This window comes from Ictalurus punctatus, chromosome 29 (assembly GCF_001660625.3).
Source record: "Ictalurus punctatus breed USDA103 chromosome 29, Coco_2.0, whole genome shotgun sequence".
Taxonomy (NCBI): Eukaryota; Metazoa; Chordata; class Actinopteri; order Siluriformes; family Ictaluridae; genus Ictalurus; species Ictalurus punctatus.
Window position 1 is genome coordinate 13,980,776 of NC_030444.2, and position 15,198 is coordinate 13,995,973.

General features: G+C 40.4%; 2 protein-coding genes across 4 annotated transcripts; both read left to right on the plus strand.

Moving 5' to 3' along the window:
• Positions 1–593: 593 nt before the first annotated feature.
• LOC124626544 (stonin-1) lies at positions 594–8,265 on the plus strand. The gene is made up of 4 exons (XM_047152260.2): positions 594–835; positions 4,680–6,602; positions 7,434–7,636; positions 7,745–8,265. Exons 2-4 carry the CDS (start codon positions 4,766–4,768, stop codon positions 7,808–7,810), a joined length of 2,106 nt encoding a protein of 701 aa, XP_047008216.1. The 5' UTR covers positions 594–835; positions 4,680–4,765; the 3' UTR covers positions 7,811–8,265.
• Positions 8,266–9,510: 1,245 nt separating this feature from the next.
• On the plus strand, positions 9,511–14,364 carry gtf2a1l (general transcription factor IIA, 1-like). Of its 3 annotated transcripts, none has more exons than XM_053677736.1 (9): positions 9,511–9,658; positions 10,231–10,332; positions 10,822–10,945; positions 11,185–11,231; positions 12,139–12,226; positions 12,330–12,832; positions 13,058–13,321; positions 13,857–13,946; positions 14,042–14,364. In XM_053677736.1, the coding sequence occupies exons 1-9, from the start codon at positions 9,635–9,637 to the stop codon at positions 14,147–14,149; spliced, it is 1,350 nt and encodes a 449-aa protein (XP_053533711.1). In that variant the 5' UTR covers positions 9,511–9,634; the 3' UTR covers positions 14,150–14,364. The 3 variants fall into 3 exon arrangements, with proteins under 3 accessions (XP_053533711.1, XP_053533712.1, XP_053533713.1); XM_053677737.1 differs by having other exon boundaries at positions 13,857–13,880; XM_053677738.1 differs by lacking the exon at positions 13,857–13,946.
• Positions 14,365–15,198: the final 834 nt, after the last annotated feature.

A 15,198-nucleotide genomic window follows, 5' to 3' on the forward strand; every position in this document is an offset into this window, starting at 1 on the left:
ACTACCAAAAGGGGCGTGTTTAGATAATCTGATCTGTTTTGGCAACTTCCTAACATTTGTGTACTTAAATTCCTTAAGATGGAGATGTAGGTGTAGTTTTACATACAGAATAATCAAGCATTACATAAATCTTATATTTGGAATGATTCCAGGTTTGTTAAAGATGTCTGCATGCGTCTTAGTGGGTTTTAACTTGATTTGTCAGGTTACCGTGTATATATAGTTGAACCAAGGAATTAGATTTAGTGTAACTTTTTTCCCCCTCATGTCTGGGAGAGCTGAAAATGTAATTCAACTACAGTTCATGTCCACATAACATCTGGCACACCATGTGTATAATCTGTTTTGTCTGCTTTATTCGTGCACTTTTATTTTTTGTTTGCACATTTTGTATTTCTAAGGAGCTTGGGATAATACAGGAATCGAGTTGTGCATGTTAAACTTTTAACCAAAGTAAAATTGTTGATGAAAGAAGATTAACTAATAAGAAAGAAACCAAAGAAGTCGAGTCTGTTCAGGGTGGAGTTTTCCTTCGAGAAGATTGATTCACTGTCATGCTGGTTAGGTTTTGGATTCGACTCCTGGAATCGACTCCCAGGATCCGAGGAATCGAACGCTTCCCTGTGGGTTGTTTTCATGGCTCTCTTCCCGGCAGAGATGGTTTACATTAGGCGGATTTGAGCTTTCCGTTTCGGTGTGTTTTCCTACAGCAGCAGGAGGAGGGTGTGAAGGATCCACCAAGACTTATGATCATCTCTGCCGTTTTTTCCTTCTCTTTTAGGAATTTTCTAATAGTAAAACAATGCCCTGATGTCGGAAAGTTTCGACGCATTGTGTGAGTATTGACTCCTCTGTACAGAGACGCGTAACTGGGATTCAGACATGTTTTTAACTCGTAAAACTTCTCTTGGGACAGCATTTTGCGTTTTTATCATCTACAGCAGAGATCGAACTTGTTTGTAGGTTAAACGAACGAATAATACTTTTACTTCATACAAAGAAACGCAGTAAAAGCTCGCGTTAGTGTCGGTGTTTGCGTAGGAGTGAACGGTTTGAAGCGATTTGAGCGCTTTTGTTTTGCGAGAATATTAAAAATGGATTTCCATCAAGTTTCCGAAATCATGAAAGCTGCTTTATAAGAACTCGCACAATCGATTTGCATTCGGGATTTTAAACTAAACAAACCAACTAATGTCTTTTTTTTTGTTGTTGTTTTTTCTTAACAACTGATGCAGAAGACCATTCTTTACATGATGTAGCCCGGTTTGGGTTGCCAGATTTGCTCGTAATCACACGCCTACATAATTTTGTAGTGTGTATACATTAAAACTGATTGCATTTGTTGTCTTTTGTATGATTTATGATAACATCCAGTGTAGCAAAATATAAAATTACTAAGAGACTTTACAGTGTGTGTGAGGAAAAAAAAAAAAAAAATTTGCAGAATTGCCTGCAAAATCATGTAAAGAATTCCCTAGTCTGTGTTGTGCAATTTGTAGGAAAATAATCAACGACAGCGTGGTGTGATGACGCATGTGACGAGTTAGTTACCTCGCCGAAATGTTCAGCTCCTCGCAGCAACTTATCAAGTTGTATTAATTAAAGAGCGACATGCTGTATTTTTTTTTAATCCGTTTATAGTTACTTGCATTGTTAGTAAGTTAGTTCATGTTCTCACTTTTACGTTATAGCAGCTATAAATACTCATTCTCTCGGGATTATCATGTTACCAAGAAACCACAAAGCGTAAAAGTCCTGAAGCTGTCGAAAACAGTTACAGCTTTACCTCTACAAAGCGCTGACACTGGAGACTCCTTCCTTAAACGTTAAATAAACAGAAGACCTTTAAAAATTCGTTCATGTGGGTCGTCCACCGTGTGAAGTAGCTGTTACTATAGAAACGGTAACGGATCAGAACGAGCACGTTAATATAAACCTGCGATTTTTCAGGAAATGAATCAACGCCTTCTGACCAGTCACCGTGGTGACAGGCTGGTTTTAATGCGCTTTAACTAAAACCTCATTGCGTACGCGACTTTTCCATGCCCTTACTAAATAATCATGTCGATACCCCTCCCTGCAGTCTAACCAGATCTATTTTGGAGCTCATCCCGGAGTGTGTGTGTGTGTGTGTGTGTGTGTGTGTGTGTGTGTAGATGAAACTGGTGATTACTCCGGGCTTTATCTGGATGCTTTATACAGACGATAGTTTCAGTGCTCGTGCGTGACATCAGAGAATGAAGTTAGATTTTGTACCCTGCCATTATCTGGACGCAGAGCCACCCTTTACGTCTCTTTAAATCCTTATTTGAAGCCATTGCTCATTGTAGCTTGAGACGGAGATAGTTATTATATGTGGTTCTGCTTCGGTTTCAAGTTAAAGTTAGGGTATATGAGTGTTTTTGCTTGTCTAGAATAGAATAGGATTGTTAACATATAATCTTTTGGACATATTGTGGACATATAATCTTCTCTTAGTGTCTGGTGCATATATATATTATATATAAGCTATAAATACATCAGAATAGCAGTATCAATCAATTGAAAGTAAGGAATAAAGCATTATGTTGTGCTGTTACAGGAAAATAATCAGCGACGGGTTGGTATGATGATTGTATGACGCGTTACAGTACTGTTACCACTCCGAAGTTGATCGTTTTCCGATAACGGTACACGCTGAAGTGTTTTATTCCTCTTAGAACACGGCCGTTGGCCAACACTAACAATTTTTCATAAATTAAAGAATAACAAGAAGTCATACTTTTTCATTTAATGTTGCGGAACGTCCACGAAACAAGCGCCGACACTGGAGACTCCTTCCATAACCGGTAAAATAATGTCTCCTTGCAGAAAACATCATATGTACAATTATCCAGATTTTTTTTCTTTATTAGGTTTAGGTTATAGAAAATTAATCAGCATCCTTATGACCAGCTTCTCGTTGGAACCGACTTCCGTTAAGCTGCGAGTTCAAACCCCAGGTCTCGTAGACCTTTAACCCGATGCTTTAATCTTCTAAAATATTGACTAAGATTGACTCGCTTGCTTTCATCTTGTTGCTAAATATGTAACGAAACTTCTCAGGTCTTTAGGACGCGTATTGTGTCTTGTTGGTCCAAACTTTTGCATATTATGCCCAGTTCATGATCACGGTGGTAAATGACCAACGCAACTTCCACAAACTTGTGTGATTCAACCAGTAATACTTCCTGACCACGAGATGGTGACGAGTGCGATGTGAGCTTCATGCATTGTTTGCCAAAGAAATATACAGTCAGGCTTGTACAAACAATCTGCAAGCAGATATTTTATGAAGTGTTTCAGAGTAGCTGGAGGTTTCCTCGTAACGATGTCAGGCTCGGAAAACGAGAACGGTTTCTTTTGTGCAGCATTTTCCTTACACTTCAGCATGGAAACAGAAGTACGTGACACTGACTGAACAAGAAAAAAAACGATATGACAAGTGACAAATAACGACTAAGATCTTCCGTGTGTTCGTCTTCAGTTTAGAGCGACGGTGTTTAGTGCATGGAGCGTTTAGTGTTTGGAGCATTGTGGGATGGTATTTCCTTCGTCCATGCCGAGCGTCCCAGAGGAATGTCAGGAATGCGTCTCGGAGACTCCGACGATTCTGTAACCTCTCATTTCTCTGCCTACTCGCAGCGTTCCTTGCCGCAGTGGCCTGCTCATGCTGCTCGTGTCAGCTTTATGTTTATAGCTTGCTTAGTTTTTTTTTTTTCCCCCAGCAGAGAAGGAATGATCCAGCACTTCTTTTTTTACGAGCTTTTCTGTCTCAAGGCAATGCGGCTAGCGACGTATTTACGGACCTGTTTATTGAAATAACCGCAGTAGAGAGTCGGCCTGTTGAATGCGATACTTTCGTAGTCTCTTAAATACTAACACGTGACAGTACGTATGTAGATCGTGCGTCGCTCCAATACAGAGATACTAATTATTACGTTTAAGACAGCCCGAGAGAGAATAGAGTTAAAAAGAGGTGTAAAGATTCGAGTACGCGAGACCTGATGCATCCTTTACACCATGACCATCTGAATCATCAGGTTGCCATATTTAAATCACATATGGAAGTCGAATCAAGCAATTCAGAGCCAAAATTGGCCCAGAGTGTGACACATTTCCCCTCTCTTTCCCTTCCCAGCTGTTACAATGCCTCTGCTCAAAAGATTTGTAACCCAGATGTTTCCACTTGGATGTATTTAGGTCGAGCTGCAGCTATTAAAGAAGCCAAAGACGCTGAACGCTTGTTCCGTGTCGCTGAGTAATTAAGACGGCAATCGTGTGAGAAATCTGCAAACGGAAACTTGGCACATGACTGTATCCAGCTGCATATTTGGCACACGGTCGGTTTTTCATCCAGACGCACGTGCGAGTCTGTAATGTCTGTATACAGCACGGCCCTGGCGTTTTAGTCTTCCTTCACATGCAGACGGCCACGTTTATGCAGTCGAGTTTTAAAAATGTCCGTTTGCAAAGCCAGAGCTTCAACGTTAAGGAATGTTTCTTTGTAGAATTTGCATTCACGTGGTAAAATGTCCATGACACTTTTCTGGGGGTAGTTACAAATCTGCTGTGGTAAATTTTCCCGTTTTATGAAAGGTTTTGTATATTTGTGTTGCATTTTAAGCTTTCCGTGAACGTTTCTACTCGTTTTTATACAGATGACCCCCAATGGTGGACTTGATTGAAGCACACCAGGAAGGAACTCTGAAAAGGCAGATTCATTTCACACAAATTGACCGACACAATGTGCTCAATGAACCATCCAGCTAACTGGGTGACATTTGAAGATGAAAGCACCCCCCAGTCCTCACCACAGAAAAGCACGCAGTCTCCTCCATCAAGTTCTGGGTCGATACCTCGACCAAATGGCTTGAAACTGGTGCTGCCTCCTTTGGGCAGTTCAGCAAGAAGGTTATCCAGTCCACTGGAATCTCCCCAAATGCACTTGAGCTTCAATGGGAGCTCATGTGTACCCAGCAACACTCCGATGTGCACTCCAGTAAGGGAAACTCCAGCCGGTCCGTCTCCCTTTAACCGCGACGCTCTCAGACCGGCTAACGTCTTTAGGAGTTTCTCCAACACGTCGACGAATATCTCTTCTCCCGACAGACGTTCGTCTTCTGAGGCATCCACTTCCTTTCCAGCGTTCCAAGACGATCCGGGTCAGGTTAACCTATTTCTGGGTGAAAGCAAGCACAAGAGAGATTCTGGAAGTTCCTCGTCAGACTCGGAGCCTGGCTCAAGCTTGCCTCGCTTCTTTATCCGAACCAAGGATGGTTACGAGCCACCCCGGGACCAACTTCAAAACTCCTACTTGTACATCTGCCATAAGCTAGAGCGGTTAAAGGCAAAGGAGGACCAAGACCAAGACAGAGAGGAAAGAGATTCTACTATAAGCAAGCTAAAGGATATTGATGCAGGAAGAGGTTCTTCTTCCTTTGTTCCACAGGGACTGTTCCTCAGCCAGAGGAGACACGGTTGGCCATTAATGCTGAGGATCCCAGAGAAAAAGAACCGTATGTCATCGCGTCAGTGGGGTCCTATATACTTACAGTTGCTCCCAGGGGCCGTGCTCCAAATGTATTATGAAAAAGGCTTGGAGAAACCGTTCAAAGAGTTCCAGCTGACTTCCAATTGCCATCTTTCAGGCCCAAAACTGGAAAGCTACGGCGAGCCACGAAAAATTGCGACGCTGAAGATCGAACACGTGTCATATGTGGAACGAAAACGCTACCACCCTAAACCCGAGGTGACACACGAAGCAGAAGTGGAGCAGCTGCTGAAGTTTGGCACAACAGAGTACAGAGACATGGAGGACTTGCTGGTGTCCCTTGAGGAGGAGTTGATGAGATTGCCATGTCCCTTCAAGCAGCAAAGACATTACGAGGAGCAAGAGTTGTCCTTGCAGATCGCAGACCATATCTGGATGCGAGTAGATAAGGACGGAGCCACGCTGGAACGTACGGCCATCACACGCCTCCACTGCTTGGCCTTCATAAACGGTACGGCGGAATGTTTCCTGGCGTTGAACGACCTCGGACTTCTGAGCAAAGACTCTAATTACGGCTCTGAAGAGGACGAAGCCTGGATGGAGATCGCCGAACACCAGTTTCACAAGTCTGTAAGAGAGGCTGAATTCGAAGACACTAGACTGATTAAGTTCTCGCCACCGGATGCCTGCAGGGTGGAACTCGGGCGCTACAGGACGGTATCACTGAACTGTGGAGACTTGCCTTTCTCAGTGAAGGCTACGGTCACTGTTCAGGGTGCGTACCTGGAGCTACAAGCCTTTCTCAATATGCAATCGTCCTTCCCTTCACTGGGGGCACATTCAGAATCGCTTTGTGAAAACGTGCTAATCCACGTACCGTTGCCGGGGGATTGGGTTAAAGTGCCTCGCGCCATCTCGCTGCTCTGGCAGAAATCTATCAAAGCCCGCATGAACAGAAATGCCTGCCTGGGCTCAGTAAACATCACGGATTCTCATCCTGTCATGCAGGTCACTGTTGGTACCGTCAAGTATGAGAACGTATATGGCGCCATTGTTTGGAGGATTGACAAGCTTCCCGCTAAGAACATGGGTAAGAATCTGCTTTCGGTACATGGGAATATAATTCAGCACACGTTCCTAAAAATTTTCTACTACCACTAGAAGGCTAGTATTAAATCAATTCTTAACTTGATTCACGTTTTGAATATCAAGCCAGTGGTAGACAACCCGGCTTTATTAATGTCACGATAAATAAAATAAGACGGTGGAATATTTATTTATTTACAAAATATCAGAACAAGATTACCTTACCAGTTCAACAAATAGGCCTACACTAATCAATATTAAACTCTATGTGTACAACTCGTACAACAGATATGAGTTTATAAATCTTTTGAATAATTTAGTATATTTCCAGGGCTTGGGTGGCCAGGATGTTGGTTTCAGCAGGAAAATGCCATGAAATGAACATAGAATTATGTTTTAGAAATAAACTGTATAATTAGAACTAAGTTTGATGAATGAGAAACCAAAGTGGTTAAAACATTTGCATTCGAGGGACACTGTAAACATGGTGTCCGTCACAGTTAGGCAGGAGATGCCAATGCATACATATTTATCACTGGAACAAACATCAAAACTTTTGTCCATCGGGACTGGTTACTTTGGTTAAGGTTCTGTCCTATTGACCTGGATTTGTGGCTTTTAAATTAAGAGCCTTGAGCAAGGTTGGTAGCTCTCTGTTCACTTGTAAGTTGCTTTGTACAAAAGGTTCTGCCAAATGAATAAAAGTAATTGGAGATGGCGTGATGAGAGACAAGTGGGCGTGAGGTCTCCGAGTTCTGTGTGCTGTATGCTCCATCTGGTGGTGTAACGTGCAAACTTCTCATTTCCTCTATTTATTTTGTTCACTCACGTACAGGAGCAGACCATCCCCATTGCTTCTCCTGTAAGCTGGAGCTGGCGTCGGACCAAGAGATCCCAACTGACTGGTTCCCATTCATCACCCTGGAGTGCGAGGTGGCAGATACTGTTGCTTCTCAAACCAGGGTGAAGTCTTTGGGAACAGAAAGCGACATTCAGCCTCAGAAACACATCAGCTACAGGGCCTTTTATCGTTGCCAGGTAAAACCAATCAATCAGTCAGTTTAAATAAACCGAAGAATAATAAATGGTGGCACGTCAGATTACTGATAAATCTGTGACTAATTTTCTCCTCCGTTCTGCTTCTAGGTGGAAATTGAAAAAAAGCTGATCGAGGCAGAATCGCAGAAACCATCAAGCTGCGCAACACAGTGATCTAAAATGTGGATTTATGTTTCAGAAGAAGAAGAGAAAAAAGACTTACATACTCGCACTAATGAATAATCAGCATGCACTTACAACAGACATATGAAATGTTCTTAGTCTTTACTCTGGTCTTAACCCCACCCGTGTTAATCTCAACAAACACAGCTCAAATATATAAAAGAATAAAACATATATATGTATTTATATTAACCGTTAAATTAATGAATACAATTTGTAATGCTCTGCCAGTGCAATGACCGTTAAAGACCTGTCCAGCAGCCTACAGTATTTGCACTTTAGCCTATTATACCTTGCAAGATTTCAGAGAAAAGATGCATATTAAGCTCCATTATTACATACCGAGCACTGTTCACATTTAACAATGTGGGTTATTAAATTACATGTGTATGTGATGTAAGCAATAAATAAATTCCAGTCAAATAAAACTGGCTAAGTATATACTACCTCCTGGGGTTTGTGACGTTCCCTGAGATTTCCACAAAAGATTGGGTAATATTTTATCGCTGTACTATTGCAATATCTTAATGTTATTTTTTAATAAATAGCTACATTGCTAACAATTTCTTAGCTATAATTAGTTTGATGGACTGAATAATGTGATTAATTTGCGATTATGTTTCCTATAGTGGTACAACTTTGCTTTTTCCATGAGGTCCTATATTTACAGTGTTCATAGAAAGAAAAAAAACATTACACGTAAAAAGTCTACTTTTGTCGTGTTCACAACTTTGAAAGTAATTTAATTTGAGAAATTAATAATAAACATTCTGACTACTCTGAGTCCATGAGTTATGACGCAATGTTTAAGGTTCTCACACTGAAGTTTATCTAACGGCCGTAGTTAAAATGTGATTTTACTCATACGGAGTGTTTTCTTGGTTATTCATGAACACATCGGAGGGAAATGTTGATAATCCTAATGGTTTTTTGTTGTTGTTGTCGTGCCCATCCTGATTGTGCTTTTAAATTGTGTGTTATAGCTAGTTATCCCATAGCTATTATCATTAGTCTTGGTGATTAGCTACTTTAAACTTGGCAGCCATGTTTCCCAGTTGCCTAGCGACAGCATTCACATACATTTCCTCACAACTTGGTCAGGTTAATTTAGTTAGAGCTTCCATAAAATGTTGACTCTTGAAGTGATTAATGCCTCAAGAATGAGAGGTGAAATGTGAAATCTTTGAATGAACACAGTTTAAAATGACTGTACTTGACCTTAACATGGATTTAAATGGGATCGATTCAGAGAGTTGATTCCACAAAACAAAAGAAAAACAAACAAACAAAAAAACGTACATAATATACTGATTGCTGGTGTGAATAGCAAGTGATCCTGACAAATGTATTAGCATCATATGCTACCGTTTGAAAATTAACCGCCATTTTATTTACTGAGGTAATTCGGAAAGCTAATGCTAACTAACCGAACACATAACTCCCTGTTGTGGGTAGTCTTTAAACTATTACCCGAAGATGTTGTTTTATTGTAAACTATTTTATGTCTTAATTCATGTTATTTGTTTTTTTTTTTTAAATTTATTTATAATAAATGTATATAAAATGTTTTATTGTGGAGACTACATGATCCGCGCACGAGTCTAAACCGAATCAATTTCCACACAGATTCCGATTCAGCTCTCATTCGGGTAATCGAGAATCGACTCATTTTTGGCTCCTCGTTATGCAATGATTAGTCCTCCGCACAACAGCTGTGTAAAGTCTCACAAAATCAACCCTTGACCCATACACCGAATTCACACCGAGTATTTACGGGGAGCTGGGATGCTAAATGAGTAGCTACCGACATCAAAAATGCTCTCAAATTCAAACATACTAGTAAGTAACTTCAATTACATCGAAGTCAGGAACCATCAAAGTGATACCTAATAGATAGATCTGTATATTATTTGTGTTTACTTTCCTCACGGATAGATATTAGCGAAAAAGGTCAACACGTTAACCAGAAAGCTAGTTCAAACGTCTTAGTTATTTATTTAATAAACCATTTCCAGCGATTTGACGTACCCCGCTGAGGCTACGAGGAGTCGATTCCAAAACGAGTCGATTCTTCAATCCCAGGCTGTGTAGTTGATTTGACGGGGTGAAATTTTGACTTGACTCACGTTTTCAAAACACACTGACTGCACTTAAACAATATTGCACTCACTGATCGTAAACGCTCGCAATTTTCTGTCCTTTTGTCGGAGTTTTGGGATGGAGAAAAAGTATTGAATCGACTCAGAATCGAACAGCAGTTTGAAACATCATCAGGTTGCCTATTTAAACTGGAATGCAGCCTTTTGTTGCTACAGTTTTTAGACATCTGGCTGAATTTGACTGTCTGATTTGTTAAGTCTTTACATGTAATCAATGGTAAATAAATATGGTCCTGACCCCCCTCCCCCCAGCCTAAACTCTACCTGTCCATCATTGATGATGTGATCGAGAGTGTCCGAGAGCTGTTCATAGATGAAGGAGTGGAAGAGAAAGTTCTAGATGAACTCAGGCAGGTAAGACTGAATCAAATCCTGGAGAATAAGGTAAACTAAACTGAATGATAGCAACACCTCTTTTGACATTTGCTGGTCTTCTTGGGCAAAATTACAAAAGAGCGATTATTATCTCATGGAATGCATGACACTCCAAAAATAATATCAATATTATATGATATCACCATATCGTGTGTCTTGGGGGATTTTCACATTATTTACACACATGAATGAAAACAATTCTTCTTTAATTGTTTACTCTTGGTTCAAATTACTTAGGAATATTTAGGGATTAGTAAGTTTCATAAAACTATTTTCTGAGACTATAGAAGTCATACAAATTATGTGCTTATTGCATAATTTTGCACTGCAATATCACCTAGAATAGAATGAGATGAAAATAATAATATTTTTGTAACTTTTTTTTTTTTTTTTTAACCCAACGTTGCATGCCCTGTTGAGCAAACTTTGATGCACTTATAAAGGAAATATACTGTTTTCTCCTCGTAGCTATGGGAGTCGAAGGTCCTACAGTCGAAAGCCGTGGAAGGTTTTGCCAAAGACAACATCAATCCGTCCGACTTTGTCCTGCAGCTTCCTGAAAGTTATCCCCAAAAGCTACAGAAATCCGCAGGTCAGTTCGGAGTACAGATATTCCTTACATTATTGGAATAACTTGTAATAATTATTAAAAACACTTTATACCACAGCGCTGTTGGATTCTGGATTCTTATTGGTCAGAAGGTGTTGAACTAACTTGATTTCAAAACTTTCCACAACTTTCAACAGATAAAAATGACATGTTCTTTAATAACTAACTAACTTAATTGTTGACAAAAAAATGGTCTATAAAATATTTTATGCTTTCCTCAGCTTCTGGTGTTTTTCCTGGCAGGCAGCAGAGTTTCACAGGGAAAGCTGTAAGTCGGATATTTTAATTTTCCATGGATTTCTGTACCTTTTTTTATTTTTTTTATTTTTTTATTTTTTTAAATGAAATAAAAAGTCTGAAAAAAGACTGTACAACTTGATTTAAACCCACCTCAGACCCAATTTCAACTATCCTGTACTTCACAAAGTTCACAAATCATCATGTATTAAACATCATGATGTTAACACAATTTTGTTTAACATTGGGAAAATTAATAGTTAATAGTAATTTCTCAGTGCTACACAAATCAAAATAACAGTATTGCGAAACAAAATGTGGTCTTATTCACTTTACTTGGTTAAATATGTAGAATTAACAGAATTATTATGGATAAAATAACCGTTTTGTTCGGCCGAAAAAAGTTTGAAGGTCACCTTTTAAACACGAGGTCCATTGTGGGAGTAACTGGTGTTTGTTGTTTGATGCATGCAACACAACAATTCCAGGCCCAAGCTGATGATACTTGAATACTGCTCCTTTGTTATTTATTTTAAACAAACAAAAACCCTGAAACGATATCCGATGGTATTTAATGCAGTCTCTGTGTTTGTTTGTTTGACACAAACAATGCTCAGGTGCACCACATGGTCGAAGACCGTGTTAGCTGGTGGCAGCACCCCCGGAGGCCTGGTACACACTCCAGTTAATTTTCTAGCACTTAGCACCCCGCTCTCCCTATAGAGGGAGCCCAGTGTTAGACACATGTGTGACATTAACGAAACAAATCACACATATAATGCAAATGAACCACATGTGGCCTAACATCACGTTCAGCTGTATTTTGTGTGTTATTGTACCAGGTTGAATTAATGAAATGTGCCGAATTTAATACGTTCATTCCAGTTTAGTATCAGGTAGGAAAATTTGAGATTTTTATTACCTTTGCCCATTTCCAGAGCAACACCGGCACTATCACGACATTTTCCCTGCCACCTGGAGTCACTTATCCTGTTCAGATCCCTGCAGGTGTGACCCTACAGACCGCTTCAGGTGAGCTCTGGTACAGTATAAACAATATGCTACATTTCTTTCGGACTGAGCGCCCTCTGCAGGATTTTTTTCTTTCGACAAATCTGTACATCTGTACCTTCAGGCCACTTCTACAAAGTGAATGTTCCTGTGATGGTAACTCAGGCTCCGGGTTGCCAGCGCATGCCTCCTCAATCCAACCAGCCACATGTGGAGCAGAGAAACCTGCCCTCTGGTATCCTTCATAACCTCCCTGCCTCCCAGGTGCCTCCTCCACCTCCGTGTCCCCAATCCGTACCCGCTCCCCAAGCCCCCAAACAGCACCAGGTGCTTCAGCATTTTCAGATCCCCCTGGAACCTCCTATTCAGACCCGGGTCCCTCCCGAGCCTCCCGTTAACCCCCAGCCTTCAGAGTCTCCCCCGGCAAACCTGGATGAGTTTACGCTGGACGGAATCGACTTTAGCCCGCAGCCGCTGGACATGAGCACTCCGTCGTGTCTCTCGGCGGAACAGATGGTGGAGCGGGCCATTAAAGCGGCAGCAGAAGCCAGGCTTAATGCTGAGGACACACTGAGTCATTTTCTGCCTGATTTGGAAAGGACACCTGATGGTGCACTTAAGGTAGGACTGTAAACAAAACAGGGACGTTCTGTTATAGGAAACTAAACGATGATCCGAAGTTTTCCAAATAACAGAATGTCTTAAAGCATTTTATTCCTCGTATTTATTTATTTATTTATTTATTTATTTATTTATTATGACTCGGTTTAGATGATGTGGACTGTCTGCCATACAATTCCCAGTGCATGAGCTGTTACTATAGAAACGCTAACGTATTCCCCTCAGCTGGACATGGACCTGCTGAGAGACTATAACTTCAACGAGTTGACGGACATCCCGCAGGTCGACGGGGCGTGTGACAGCAGCTCAGAGGCGGGAGATGATCAGGAGGAGGAAGGGGAGGATCGAGGGCTTGTCGGGGAAAACGAGTTCCTGGGCATGATCAACGCCGAGGCTCTGCAGGCGCTTCAGGGGGTCGAAGGAAGCAGCGACGGAAACTGCAGCTCCAGCAGTGACGGGGATGAGCCTGAGCTGGAGGACGAGGAAGAGGTGAGAAACAAACAAGTGTACCAGACAGATCAGAACTGATCCAAACAGATCGAAAACCTTCGTCTAATCTTTATCATGTAGCAATTATATCATTTATGTAATTAGGAAAAATTACCACAAGAGAAAAATCTTAGTTGCCTGGGTGATGAAGTGTTTTATTAAAGAATAGCTAAAAAAAAAAAACCAAGATGCATAATTTTTTATGTTTTTGACTAGTATGAAAGAAATTATAAACGTAAGTATATGAGAAAAGATCTGACCCGAGATCTCAGAGAAAATATGATGGCCCTAGTGGAGAAGAAGAGGAAAAAAAAAAAAAGATTTTGTGACAGCAGTTGGGAGGCATTAGGGATTAAAGGAATTTGGGCATCTATGTACCTGTCAGCCCTGTAAAAGGAGGTGTGGCCTCTGTAGCTGGCAGTCCCAGCAAAGGAGGTGTGGCCTCTGTACCTTTGAGACCTGGTAAACCGAGTATGACCGCTACAGTCTTGAATGTAAATAAGCATTAGTTATTCGTGCCGTTTGTTCTGTCTAGGATCCACTGAACTCTGGAGATGACGTAAGTGATCAAGACATACCTGAGATCTTCGATACTGAGAACGTTATTGTCTGTCAGTATGATAAGGCGAGTTCCACCGTGAGCCTTATTACGGTTAAACCTAAACACTCGTGCACTCTTTACAGCAGTGATAACCTGAAGTTTCAATGCTGTCATTACAGATTCATCGCAGTAAAAACAGGTGGAAGTTTTACCTGAAAGACGGCGTGATGTGTTACGCTGGTAAGGAGTATGTTTTCTCCAAAGCTGTTGGGGAGGCTGAGTGGTGAGATGGGGGGGGAAGCAGGACACGAAACACCTTATGATACTATTTCAGTGTGTACATTACATTTTTGATTTGTTTAGAAATTCTATTTAAATTATTAACTTTATTTTTTATTTTTTTGTTAATTCAAGAAATATTCTTTCACAATTTTGTTTCATGTATATGTGACTTTTGCATTTCCAGACTGTATAAAAATATATATTTGCCATATACTTTTAAGTGCATTAATTCTTTGAGATGTTCTAAATGGCTTGATGGATGGTTTTTTTTTTTTTTTTTTTTTGTCACTGTTTAAATTAAATGCACAGCAGAGAAAACTCAACTGGTGTCTTTTATTTTATTTATTTATTTTGTGTTGCCTAATATATGATTTTACAGTGAAATGGAACCGATTCTAGCGTCGTGGTCAGTCCTTGCGTTTTCATACAATTGTATTTCCAGTTATATCACTTGCATCGTCCATCTTCTTATTGGAGTATCTACGTTACAAATGATAACGTAAAAAGCTAGACTGGTGCAACGATTGTCTTTCAGTGGCATTTTATAAACTTAAACATAGACACAAATCATATTTGTACTCTGCTACAAGTGATCAGTTGACCGATTTTGAGTCCAGACGACTGTAAAACACGTCCCGATTTTAGGCCGGTCTTAAAAGATTACGTTCTCCGATTACCTGTTCGAATGATATAAATGTTGTAGTTTAATGCCTCTAATGTTGAGCCTTTTTAGGTTGAATTGTGCCAAAGTAATTAATGCTGTCATCAAGATTCAGGGGGGGAAAAAACCAACAACGCTGCACCATTTAATTTTCCTCAAGGGTAACACGTTTTTGTGAGTTCTTTACACGTTTATTTTTGTGCTTCGATGGGAGGATCCATCAATTAAGCGAAGCAACAAGACGACAGATCAGTTTTGGAGATCGAGAAAGGTTTAAAGTACAAGCTTGACAGCAGGGTCTTCAGTATGCATAATTTATAATCTCCATGAATAATAAAAAAACAAAAAAAAGGGTCATGGACCGTTTCTTTCCTCATTATGCTTCATTAATAC

Coding starts and splice junctions, on each gene's coding strand:
- gtf2a1l (XM_053677736.1), top strand. CDS start 9,635: ATGCTCTCAAATTCAAACATACTA. Junction 9,659..10,230: donor TCTCAAATTCAAACATACTA/GTAAGTAACTTC, acceptor CCCTCCCCCCAG/CCTAAACTCTACCTGTCCAT. Junction 13,947..14,041: donor TTGTCTGTCAGTATGATAAG/GCGAGTTCCACC, acceptor CTGTCATTACAG/ATTCATCGCAGTAAAAACAG.
- LOC124626544 (XM_047152260.2), top strand. CDS start 4,766: ATGTGCTCAATGAACCATCCAGCTAACTGGGTGACATTTGAAGATGAA. Junction 6,603..7,433: donor GCTTCCCGCTAAGAACATGG/GTAAGAATCTGC, acceptor ACTCACGTACAG/GAGCAGACCATCCCCATTGC. Junction 7,637..7,744: donor GGGCCTTTTATCGTTGCCAG/GTAAAACCAATC, acceptor TTCTGCTTCTAG/GTGGAAATTGAAAAAAAGCT.